General features: G+C 40.8%; 1 protein-coding gene across 4 annotated transcripts in view; it reads right to left on the reverse strand.

Annotated features, from left to right (window-relative positions):
* dscama (Down syndrome cell adhesion molecule a) overlaps positions 1-13795 on the reverse strand; it is an 85577-nt gene that overhangs the window by 16549 nt on the left and 55233 nt on the right. For 3 of the 4 annotated variants that reach the window (XM_069539861.1, XM_020086258.2, XM_069539860.1), the window contains exons 8-11: positions 12648-12923; positions 11120-11398; positions 10730-10849; positions 9682-9861 (exon numbers count right to left, since the gene is read on the reverse strand). In XM_069539861.1, the coding sequence (XP_069395962.1) occupies positions 9682-9861; positions 10730-10849; positions 11120-11398; positions 12648-12923 (855 nt within the window). Of the gene's footprint in view, positions 1-9681; positions 9862-10729; positions 10850-11119; positions 11399-12647; positions 12924-13795 lie in introns of those variants that run through there. The other variant, XM_069539862.1, reaches the window with a different exon arrangement.

Raw genomic sequence — 13795 nt, forward strand, 5'->3', positions numbered from 1 at the left:
CTAAAAATACAAACAAGTTTAGACTTATAGATAGAAAAGGATAAAATAAAATACAAATATGTCTAACTCAAGGATGGATGAAGTTAAAATGCATTGCATTCATCAAGGTAAATGGACCATACCTTGCACTGTTACTGTTAACCAGTCTGCTTAATGCTTTTCATTATGATAGAGCTTAAAAACAACTGTTCCTGGTCCCTCACCTCCTCTTCCCTCTCCTGCTCGCTACACAACCAGTCGAGCCAGACGTCCATTGATTGTTTTGTGTTTTACAGTCCGATGCAAAGGTTTCCTCCCAAAGGAGTGAGAGATGCACAGGATATTGTCATTGTTGACATGGTGACGAGGAATAATACTACTTTTACTACTGCAATATCACTTTTAGGAATTGTGAATATGGTAAGCACAAAGAAAATTGCCAACAATTAGGTTCTACTGAATGACAGATGAAAGGATGAAGCCTTTGTACTCCTGTGATAGAACTCAACTATTAAGTTATGTTCAATAACCGAAAACGGGGAAGATACTCAGCTATGAATAAGAATGGGAATAAGAGGATCAAAAAGTGGATCAGTGTATGTTAGAGTAATGGGGATTGAGGAAAAGCAAACTCCACACACACAATCATCTTTGTGAATGAAACTTTGTGGATCAACATGATAAAAACAAGAAATGTGATTGAATAGCATCCATGGACGTCCAAGGCCAGAGAAAAGTTAACATCACAATGTGTGCAGCTCTGTCCAATGATGGTTTGTTGTTACACAATCCACTCACGAGCTCCCACAACACATTTCTTTGAATGACCTGCATTATCCACTTGTGTCAGCAGAGGAGAGAAGTCAGGGAGCGAGAAACTCCCTGACACTTGCTGTTGTGTGGGGTAATGTTGCATCACCACTCTACTACAGTCACAGAGTAGTTTAATGCACAACCCAGGATACGGGTTAGTACTACTCTTGCCTTCATATTCTGAACCCCACAGTAAGAGTTTTTCTCTGCATGGAGATGGAACGTATTTGACCACCATGCAAAATGATCAGATATCCTGACTGGATGTCATGAATGCAAGGTGAGGACATATAGTACTTTAGTGTGGTCAGCAGCAGCTTGTGTTAGCTGGTTAAGTCCTGGATAATTACATTGGTGTGTTGAGGTTATTCAGAATATTCCTCAGAGAAAAGCTCACACCTCTGAAAAAACACATTTGTGTTTCTCTTTGGGTTGTTATCCAGTTAGTTGTTGAAGTCATTGAGAAAGGCAGGGAGAATATAAAGATGAAGGGAGGTGATAGATGACTACTCCTCCAGCATGAGAAATATCATTTTTTCTAAATAACCAGATAAAACCCTTGTGGTTGTGAGGAGCTTTATGAGAATAAAATTTTAATGAATTTTACAAGTCTTTTGTGTCATGAAGTCATTTATTTTTTATTTTTTATTTACTATTTTTGTGGCATTTTAATGTAATACCAAGCTAGATGCAAACTACTCATCGAACCATTATGCAAAATTCTATGCAAAATTTGTATTTAAATGTGAACATTTAATGGACTAAAAGCCAATTACAGTAGACAACAAACATTGCCCTTCAATGCCGTGTTGAAGCCAAAAGCAGCCCTGATGTGTATCCTGTATCTGAGGGTCCTAAATGGTACAGTGATGATCTAACAACACTCTGAAGACACAACACTAAACACACACTAACTATATACATGCCTCATTACACCCACAGCAGAGTGTATAACAACCCACTGCTCCCAGATGCTCACACACACTCAGACAAACACACACAAAAACATGCAATCTTGTGCTTGGTCTCATTTTCTGTCTTTTCTGCGTGCGCACACACACACACACACACAAAGCGTGACTCCAGTGATGTGATGCGAAGTGTCAGGCAAGAGGTTGCAAACATTTAAGCCTCATCTCTTATTCACTCTGCAGCCATTTGGGGCTCGGCTGTGGAAAAGAACGCTGATTTATTTTGCATGACAAGTATGAATTTTTTGTGAGAGACATTTGGATAAGTGAGGGGAAAAAAATAACTGCTGAGGCTTTATGTAAACGTTATCGTATTAGAGCACAGTTACTTTCATTTTGCCATGTAAGTGGCTTGGAGGTAGCACAGGGCAGTGTTGTTGACACTCACACTGGCACATCGCGATACTGTGCTAGGTGACAAAAAGGAGGACAGTGAAAAGAGGTGTGTCGAGGATGTCTGTGCTGTAACCTCTAAAAGCACTTGAACATACAGGATGTGGAGGGGAAACACATTCAAGCTACATATAACTTTTATACTGTAGTTCCCATGACTTATACAGCTTAAGAGAGTGTCATTAAATTTAGGAAAAATACATGTTGAAAAATGTAATAAATGTGAAATTTAAATTGAAACTCTACACACCCATTGGATGATTCTAGACTCAACAGAAAAAAACAATCCACATCTGAGCACAACAATAAACTGAAAGACAAAAAAACCTACATGTATTTTCAAAAATAATCCTTGTAAGCAGTGATGATACTGAATTAGTTCAGTTGTTATGCACAATTAGACCTGAATAATATTCAAGAAAATGATACGAGAGAATACGATTTGAAGGCTGGGTCTCTCTGTAGCACCACAATACCTCATTTATATTATATAGCATATTGGTATGATGTGACACATCTTATTTTTGCATGTTCCACTTTGCCTTTTTGCTTTTTAGATAATATTCTGATTATTTATTAAGCACAATGAGCAATACAACTGAGGCCCAAAAAGGAAATCAGAAATTTGCATGACTAGTTCTAATAAAACAGACCCTATACCAAGCTGTTCACACTTTCTTTCCTTGTCCATCAACAATATTCAATTAAATGCTGCATCATTCATCATCATCTATGTTCATTTAATGTCCCGACTGAATACAATGCATTCCCCACAAGAAATCATTTTGCAGATTACTTAATGTACCTCTCTGGTCAAACTCCGGATGTCTCTTTCAGTTCTGCTATTCATATGTTGTTCTTGATATGAGATTTATGTCCCACATACAAAAAACAAAGAGTGTCTACATGCAACATGAGGCGCATAATCTGAGTGTGTTTATGAACGCAACATGTGTCTGTGTACATGCATGTGAACGAGCATATTTATGTGTGCGTGTAGCCCAGCTGAGCCAGCCCTGAGGCACAATTTGTGCAGCTATAATTGTTGTGTTGATGTATTTCTTTAATATTGACTGGAATTATGAGAATACGACAGAAGGGAGAAAGAGAAAGTGAAGAAGAAAGGGTAAGAGACAAAAGGAAACATATGAGACAACACACAAATGGTTTAATCCTAAACATGAGTAATTTCAATTTATATCAGTGTTCAGTTGGTCTCAATGTTTTATCAATTATTTTCACATAAATACCTATATTAGACACTACGATGAGCTCAAATGAAGCATAAATAGATAACTAAATAGAGATCACTACCCTTCACACATGCAGACACACAGAGGACAAGCAAGCTTTGCACTGATTCTGTATGTAAAACCAGTTCAGTGTGTTTATGAGAGGAGGATGGATGCCAGTTGTGTGTGTTTCAGTCCCACACGTGTCTATTTTCATCCTAGGATTATTCCTAGAAATCTGCTTCTGTATCTGGAGCTCACTTAACATAAAAAAGAAAACATCACCACTGCAGCTTTTGGGAAAACCAAAGAATAACAGCGGAGTGCACAGTGTGTGTTTTCTGCACGGCACAATGTGTCTTTTATGTGGAGGTGAGGAGAGCCCTGTTCCTCCACAGCAACCCAGAGGGCAGTGATGATACATTTAAGCCTGCAGGGGATTGTGGGGGATAGGCTGGCTGCTGATAGGCTACTCCCGTGAGACAAAAGCATCCCCCCTCCCCGCCACCCCCACCCTTCTCCCAGGCTCCCTTTCACCTGGCCAGGTTACCATGCCAACCAGCATCGGACAGTCTCTCCTCTTCTCTCCCCACCTCACCTCCCTCCCACCTCCCTCTCCTCCTTCCTCTCTAGCTCTCTCTATCTCCAGGCTCCACTCTTCGAAAAAAGGGCCATTTCTAGTAGCCAGGAATAGAACATGGACCTGCCATTGATTTTCACAGGAGTATGATGATGATTACACAATCACGCCTTGAATGTCGCAATGCAGGGCCAAAAAAATAAGACACAAATAGAAAATGTTTCTAAGTCTGAGTGAACAGAATTAGCCCAATGGAGGAGTCAGGCGAATAATGTTAACACATAATTGTGGCAGAATTGCTTCTTCAGCGTGGGGCTGTTCATCAGAGATCATAGAATGAACCACAGCAGAGGTTCAGTGAGATGTGACAGGTGATGAAAAGCATTACAGTTACCTCAGCAAAATTGTTATTAGCAAGACAAAGGGCTGAAACGTCAAGATTAATTTTGGAAGTTGCATTTTTTGCAAAAAACGAAAATCATGTTATCATCCAGTCTTATTAAGTTGTAATTTATTGCTTTTAGGATATCTGAGGTTTGACTGATTGAATTGCTTTTGATTTCTCAATAGGGGCATTCATTTCTTTCTGTCTGTATGTGATTCTGACATTATCTTTAAATGATGATGTACGTCAGCTTTTCTTTCCCTCTGTCCACATTAACTGGGCTCATCATCAGTAGTATCGCCCATGTTGAGAACACAGGGATGCTCGTCTGCATTTCACCCCACACTATGTCACTGGCTATACCTGGAAGGTTAGTGTATAAGCCACGGGGCACGCCCAGCTCAGTGGGGCCAAGAGGGCCAGACAACAGAAGAGGAGCCGGGTTGTGTGTAGCTCCCTTGCCCTGGAGGCACACTGTAAGTGGGCGCTAGGGGAAGAGACGGGCTGGATGGGTGTGGGGGGAGGGTTTTTTTTTGTGGTGATCGCACAAAGATGACTGGTTCACTGGCAGCCTGCAATGTACTGAAATAATTCTCTTAGCTGCACAATTGGCTTGGACATGGAGCATGATACCAAATGGATGCCTGAAGACTGGGTGGACTGTACTGTACAGAGGAGAGAGGGAGGGGGGTGGATTGCAGATGGGTAAATAAGATAAAAGTAATAGAGACTAGAGGAAGAAGGGATATCCTTATAGTTAGTCTGCTGGAGACTGCACAGTGACCACAAGAACATTTAGCACTTCTCCTTAGTGAGGCCTCATTATGTGCTCTGGCCTCATCACTGTCTGCTGACATTATGATGCCTAATAGGCTTGATTGGTCTTAATTGGCCCTGATAAACATTGAGTGGCTGTTGATACTCTGATAGCATCCACCATGGATTGGTAATGAATGGACTGAATTGCATGCGTTTTGGAGGTAGGGATGCTTGACTGGAAATTGCCAAAAAGTGATTTATTTAAGCAGCCACCTGCAGCTGGTGCTACTACTGCTCCTATGAAGAAGCACATGAAAGCATAAACTAAACATGACATCAAAGCTGCAAGCAGCGCTGAACCAGTGAACACTGTGCGAATGAGTAAGATCATGCACCGAACATGCATTTTGTTAGTCTGTATAGCATGTCGACAATTTCATGTTAATGGAAAGATGATTCTGACATGAGACATACTTTTTATTGCCAGTAGGTGGCGCTATGACTCAATATTGGCAAGTAGATAACTTCAGACTGGGACTCTTATCAAACATGAAATTTGGAGCAGATCGGACACTAAATATTTTTGTTACAAGTTCCTGTTTCATGGCGAAAAGTCAAAACTTGTTTTATCAAAATTCACAATTTTAACAACAAAGCATCATCGTGATGTTGAGGCTTTTCTAACTAACTAAGAGTTGGATATTTAGCTTATTAACATTTACATGTCAACAGCATTTGGATCTGGTCGTGTAATGTAACACTGGGGCTCTTGCAGCAATGTACAATTTAGTCCTGGTGCATAGAGTGCAACCTTTTTTTCCCGGCTGTTAGTGCAGTGGCTGTGTTCACACAGGATGATACATGGTGTATTATGACAAGACATTAGCCTATGCACAGACACTCATAACAATGAAAGTGCCGAGCTACGACATCACAATAGCTACAATTCATTTCCTGCGGAGGCTGCCACAATAGCCTGGCAGAGTGGGATCTATCTAAACCACTGCATTAGCAGCCTGGCCCATCAGTCTTTTGTAATAGCTGCACTGTGCTGCACTATATCTGTGCCTTTACATTATGTCTTTGCATGTGTGCGGCCCTTTGTGTGCTAATGTATGTCCTTGTGTGTGCTTATGAGCATGTTTGCTCATCTGTGTCACCTATGTAACCTAATACCATTATCACCATACATGTGTTTACACTGTAGAGCTCAGTTTCTATTTGGATCTACTGATTTTTCAATATATTGATATAAGAGTCAGGCATAGCCAGACCTCTCTTCACAAACTCACTCCTTATCGTTCTTCTAAAAACAATAACTAAAATGTTTTGGCATGTTTGAATTTCTATTATCCATTCACAATTGTCTTGGGTGGAGGATGCAGTAACATTGCACATGCAAGATAGTGTTTAGGCGGAATATTTTGCCATTGGCGACTCGACTGCTGTCATTAAAATGGCAAACTCTCTAATGCACGATGGGGATGCAGGCAGATAGTGGAAGGGGAGAAAAGTGCTGTGTGAGAAACGCGGCCAATGGCAGCCTTATACCTGCAGTCTATATCCGGTGAGTCACATTGATACATCAAGCTTCACTTGGACAGCTAATAATACACAGTGGAGATCATGCTATCTATCACATGAGCACTTCAGCATGCGTCAGCTTGTGTGCTCTCTAATTGGCTCCTAAGCCTCTTAAGTAGCTGACACTGCTCAAGAGGTGTAGGCCGGCCAGGATAAACAACATGAAAACACCACAGAGTGTACAGAACATCACAGTGTCCGACATTACCGAGCATTACAGTGGATTCAACACTGCACCTATTATGCACATGGAGAGGCTTTAAGGGTTAACAAGCTCCTTGTCTGCACATTAGGACATGCACACACACACTTTACAATGAAATAAGGACACTCATAGATATAATGCATTGCTTAGGTCTCTTACACCAACATATCCCAAAGTGTCCTCAGCCCCTATTTGTCTACAACGCAAACAGGTCCTTGTTAAGACAGAAGCAAAAGTGCAGAAATACACACAGCCTTAAACACATGAAAAGATCATTAATACTTTGTTATAGAAGAAATCCAGATGTTGCAAAAAAACTATACTTAAATTCTTTGAGGTGTTTATCTCAGAACTAAAATTCAGATGCAGCTGCCTCCACCTACAACTTCACCTGAGACATACATTATCCATAGCAAATAGTTATTGTAAAGTCTTATAAACAAAAAAATTGCTCTGTTCCCATATTTCTGGTCTATTTGTAGTAATCAGCATTGGAAAACACTAAGCAAAATTACGTCAAAAAATACAAGGTCACATTTATGCTGTCTCTCAAAAATGTGTGCAAAACAAGCTGACATGAAATATTAAATATGCAGTAAGGCTGCAGCCAACACTTATTTTATCAACAATAAATCTGCTGTCTGAAGGTGACAACTTCAAATCCTTCTGTCTGATCAAATGTCCAAAGATATTCAAAGTATCATGTGAGCGAATCCCCACATAAGAAAAGCTGCAAACAAAGAATGCCTCAAAAGGAAAGAAATGCTTAAAAATTAACTATATGATTTAGTAATTATCAAATTGATTACACAACTAATTGTGTCAGATCCAATAAGCAATATGAAAAACTGAAATCTAAGACAAGATCAGATTAGGTGAGTAATCAACACATTTACATGACTTGTGGCTCAATTTGCAATTTCCTTATAAGCAGCATGTATTTGCCATAAAGAGCTTATGCACTTTGAAGCCATTATCAGGACTTTGTCAAATGAACAATTAAATATATATACATACAATATTGTCATATGTCCGTATGTTGCAATATTGCTATCCTGCAATATGTTAATGTTACTATGATTGACAGTATGGTATATATCATATATAATATATGATGTTGTCATGAAGTGTTGTCAAATAACAAAGTGTGGAGGATTTAATCTGCACTTCAATATACATAAATGGACAAAATGCGGTCAAGTATTGAAGGACTTGAAAACCTCTTGATCTGGTTTTTCATACATTATTTTAGCAACTATTAAAAGATTATCACAAGTAGCATGCTAGAGTACCAGATACCAGATAATTACAGATACACTTCAAAGGGATGTTTTCAAAGACATGAACTGTGAATAACACTTGAATGACATAAAGGACTAAACAGAGTTGGTTTGAGTTGGTGCAGGCATGTTTGTGAGGGAGCATGTTGGGCTGGAGTCAGACAGAACGGGTCATGTCGCCTATTTGGCTGCGGCAGGCAGACAGTGAGACACTCAGCAGGGAGTACTCTGCTCGGGCTTGATAAGAGCCACAAGGGCAAAAGCCTCATCTTGCAGTGACAGATCAAAATGAGCACCCAGCCACAGCAGACACACACACACACACGAAAAATCCACGTTCATAAGCTCCTACAGAACCATGAAGAACTGTATCTTCATGGAATTGAGACGTACATTATTTGTGACACTGTCTGTGCTACAGAGGAAGTACTGATGCATGTAGACTGTCAGATCCATGCTTTTAGCATCTCTGTTTTTGAGAAGATATAGTGAATAATCATGTATTAGACACTCATGGTTTATTAAGTGTTCTTTCAACCTGAAGAGGGCAGTCTTCCTGTTAAAAAAGTGAAATATTACTAGATTATTAATTCTCATTGAAATGAATGAATTTAAATGCCTTAGTAAAAGAAACTGCTTGATTTATGTTATCATACGTTATAATTATGTTTGTACAAGACACATCTCAACAAATACAATACAAGTTACCTTAAAACTATTTTTTTGTGATCTATGATTGGTTGAAAAAAGTTGTTGCATAACTGTATTTCATGCATGTGTGGTAATGTGAGCATGATGTGTGTTAGGTCTGATCATTTGACGTTGTGATGTAGTAGCCTAACATTTACATTTTACATTGGATAAACATGATGGGAGGGACATGAATATACTTAGAGGAAGAGAGAGTCAATAATATAAAATATCAAAAAATATATATATAAATGGCTTTATCAAATGCAAAGGAAAGAAGGGATGACAGAAAACAGAAAGAAAGGTACAGGGAGGAGGATTTGATTCCTCTTTCAACCCCCTCTTTTCCACATGGCAGCTTCTGTCTGCATGCAGAATTCAAGGCTTAATGGAGGAGAGCTAAGTCCTTAGCCACACAGCAGATAAATGCTGTACTTTCTTCCGAGAGATGTGGTGGGGACGGATGTGTGCATGGCTTTCGTGGGATTCAGTCAGGCAGAAAGCACAGAGCAAGCACCATGACGGCATCTTGCTGGTGGCCTGACTGTCACAGACAAAGCCCACCTCAGATCAACCAACTTGACCTCTGTGCTTCAGTGAGAATGTTTTACTTTAATGTTACCAGCACCTGAGCCCACAACAGAAGAGTGGACTAGATTTTAGGTGTAACCATTTTGTGACACCACATATGAGACATTACCATTAATAGTAAGAAAATCCAGAGCAGACAGGACCATCTATAGCACTGAGATCCATGTTTGAATTTACCCTCCTCAGTGTAGAAAGGTGCTGTTTTCCCATGACACTTACTTTTGACATTGAGATACATGGACTTGCTGACATCAGCTCCGACATCGTTGCTGACTCTACACAGGTAGAAGCCACTGTCTTCTTCCAGCACATGCTTAATGAGCAGAGAGCCGTTGACCAGCACCTCGATCCGAAAGCCTGAGTTGAGGGCGATGGGTTTGAATTGAGGGACCCCGGCACCTGTCACAGAGCAGAGAGCGAGTGTTAATAGTGTTTTCTCCATTCTCATAGAAAAGTATAGAGCTAATTGTGACCCATTTACCATGAATACTGTATATGATCACTATATATAGGGTTATGCCCATATTTATATCAGTGTGTATATATATATATATATATATATATATATATTACCTCTGCCAAGGAGGTTATGTTTTCTTCTGCATTTGTTTGTATATTAGCAGAATTACACAAAAATTACTTAACTGTTTTCCATGAAATTTCATGGAGGGGTGGAGCATGACAAAAGACACAATCACATATATTTGCCTTCACACTTGTTAGAATTTCATTTAACATTACTTGTCAAAGACTGCATGAATCCCAGTTCCTCGTCCACCAGTGAATGTAATGAGACAAGTTCCTGGCAGGGTTAAATGATTTGTCTTTGATAGTAAACTATGTAAACACATAAACCATGTCACCATCTGAGCCTCAGTTACATATCATAAAGTGTAACCCAATGCCAAAACGGACAAAAGTAAATGCAATGGTCATTAGAGGGGAAATCCTTGTTTCAGAATCACTGCTACTGTGTCAGAATTGAAACGTGTAGAATAAAACCCTTGCTGTCTCTCATTTCCAAGTTCTTCTTTGGACCTCAAGTGAGTATTTTTATGTCTACAACCTCAAGGCTGTGGACATTATATTTGTTGCGTTGGCATTCAGAAATAAGTCATCTACCGCAGAAAATACGTTTTGCCGTAGGACAAAAAAATCTAAACATATACAAATTCAGCACAACTGTCAACAACACTTTCACCAAACCTGGGGGATGAGTTGTGTGTTTATACAGAATGTAAAGTGTATGTGGTATACAGTATGTTACCTTTAGAGTACTCCCACTGGATGGTGGGGACAGGATAACCTTCTGCTGAGCAGTTTAGTATCACAGCTTTTCCATAGATGCCATCCTGGTCCTTAGGTTGTACCACAAATTTGGGAGGGACTGTAAGACAAGTGACAGTATGATTCAATGGTTGTTTTATTGTATCCAGGGATAGAAATCAAGTGCAAATAAAGGATTATTACTGGCTGTAATACTCCTAAGTATTTAAAAATCTGACACAAGTATCATTTGCCAACAACAGTTGGACCGATTCTCTGCGAAAGTTGTATATGGAGGCAAACAGCACAAGACGCAAGGAAAGATTAACAGAGAGTGTCTTCTTTTTTCCTCATCACCTCAGTCCCTCCTAGTTCATGTCCCCTTCCTCACCTCGGACAATGAGCTGGCTCTGGTGTTCCACGGCGGCCGCCTGGTTGCGTGCGATGCAAGTGTAGTTGCCGTTGTGCATCAGTGTGAGATTAGAGATGCGCAGGGAGCTGGTAAAGTCAATGTTGTCTATGGTGACACCCAGGCTGGCTGGGATCGGCCGACCGTCCTTCTGCCAGGTGATGAAGACGGGCTGGTCGCCAGACATGACCACGCAGGGGATGAAGACTCGTTGGCCAATGGAAAACCGAGGGAACTCAAAGGGGTGGATGGTGGGCGGGACTGTGGAGGAGACATGCAGATTAATATCCCCTTTTAGAGGGTACCTGTGGTTTACATGTACATATAACTTAGCTTTCATTTTATCAACAGACAACAGGTTTAGGACTCCAGCCTCAGAAGTACCTCAGCCGAGATTCTGTCATGGCTGGGCTACTTTATAAAGCACTCCCATGGCAACTCATTAGTGACAATTTTTTTCTTTATCACCCTCTTCTCCATGTGCTGTGATTTTGCACGAGACAAATATTTTATTACCCCTCTCCATGTAGAGCAGCTGAATTCCCTCTCAAACAACATGCATGTAACATTCTCTCTCACTCTCTTTTCGCTCTCTGGGGACACCGTAGCCATCGTGAGAACCAGATGCTTTGGAAAATTAATGATTTAAAATAACATTGGAATAAGCGGCACTTCAGCGCTTATTTAATTCACAACAAAATAGGGATAATAGGCTCCTGGGGATTCCCTCTCGGCAGCGGTGGAATGCTAAGCAGCTGAGAGGCAAATTAGCTGAGGCGGAATGGTGCCATAGCTTTGTCTACGGTGTGTGATTTCCCCCTCGCACACTCGTTAGCACGTCAAGACCCGCCAGAGAGAGAGAGTGTGAGAGAGAGGTGCAAGGGGGGGTTGCCCATCCGACATTTCAAATTATGCATCGTCACTGAAGAAAGAAGAGCCATCTGAGGTTATCATCATCTGGCTCAGCTCGCTGCCACTGCATATTCAGATGAGCTTCAGATAAACTGGCTGGATGATGGAGATGGTGCATTGCTATCAGTGATGTGTGTGTGTGTGTGTGTGTGTGTGTGTTTTCATGGGCTGTGATACACAAATATCCCTTTACATATCTGTGTTTTCTACAAGGAAAGGTAGATACCAAGGTGATGCTTAAATGTATCTCTTAAATGTGACATACAAGCACGTGTGCCAGATGGAAGACACACCAGGGTCAGGATGCAGACTGATAAAGTGATTCTGTTTTAGTAACCGCAGACTGAGAGATTAATGATGGACTACCCTGAATGTACTCAACAAAAACTCGGGTATATTATAGAGTGTCATTGCCCATCTCAAATAAATGGTCTCAGCTGCTTACTTGACACTTGAGATTGCTAATAATCATGATGGAGTAGCTGAGATTACATGCAGCTCCAGCAACTAAATCTTATTTAATTTTTCTGAATGTTAGTCCCAGGTTTATTATCCAGAGTTCCGGGTGACTGAAGACAGATCAGACTGAGGCTCATACCTTTCACTGTAACGTAGACGCTCTGGTGTGTGGAGAGCTGAGGCTGCACCAGCACATTGCACGTATATTCTCCTTCGTCCACATCCTTCTGCACGTCAAACAGCTTCAGGGTGCCGTTGTTCTCGAAAGCCCGTTGCCGGTGATTGTACGGCAGCAAGTTGGAGTCCTTGTACCACTTGATGGAGTAGTACGGGTAGCCAATGACACGGCAGTGGATGTACATATCCCGCCCAGCGATGGCAGTGAGGTTTTTCATTGGTCTGATGCTGGCAGGCCCTTGAAGGACACATTGGAGAGACAACTCTCTTAAAATGATTTTGAGGCAGGGGGGTGGGATAAAAGATAGCTTGTGCGTGTTTTCAAGACAACAAGTTGACATGCCTTAATTCATTCAAATAGTAACAAATATAAATATTACCAGAGAGGAGTTTCAGACTGCCTGATTAAGTAACATCATGGAAAATTGTTTAATCAACTCTAAAATAAAATTAGACATGTTCTGCTCTGTTTTCTTTTGAGATTGCTCAAAGAACTAGGAATCCACAGATGAGCCCTGCACCAGACCATAAAAGAAACATCAGGGACTGCAGAACGTTACAGCCAATGGCTCTGGATCAGAAGGAAAGATCCAAACTGGGCCCCAAGATGTTACGCACGCACACCCAGGTCTGATCAGCCTGTGGTGGGACTGCCTTAGCAGAGGGGGTCTTGTGATTAAATGGCTAGAACACCAGAACACCATGTCCCTAATATGCTGTTGATCCCTGCTGGTGGTTTCACAGCTTAACATTGAACTAGTGAGAAATACCTTCGAACATACAAAGGATATTCACCATCTTGTCCTATGTTCTAAAATTCAGAACCAGGGTCTCATGTACCCTTCTGTCTGAGCTTGTAGTGAATATTACCTTTTTCTCCCACCTTGTCTGCTCTGGCTGTGAAAGCCTCTGACTCTCTAAGTATTAGAGTAGAATGTTCCCTTTCTCCACTCATGAAGCGATTATCAAAACCATTACTTAGGTTGCTGGCTTTCATGCACACATAACACACGTGAAAAACCTGCAGAATAGCCAACAGGCTTCCATAGCTCAATGCCTATCAGGGAAATGGACTATTATGTTTCTCTTTAAAGCACTGCAGAAGACAGT

Source organism: Paralichthys olivaceus, chromosome 15, assembly GCF_024713975.1.
Source record: "Paralichthys olivaceus isolate ysfri-2021 chromosome 15, ASM2471397v2, whole genome shotgun sequence".
Lineage (NCBI taxonomy): Eukaryota > Metazoa > Chordata > Actinopteri > Pleuronectiformes > Paralichthyidae > Paralichthys > Paralichthys olivaceus.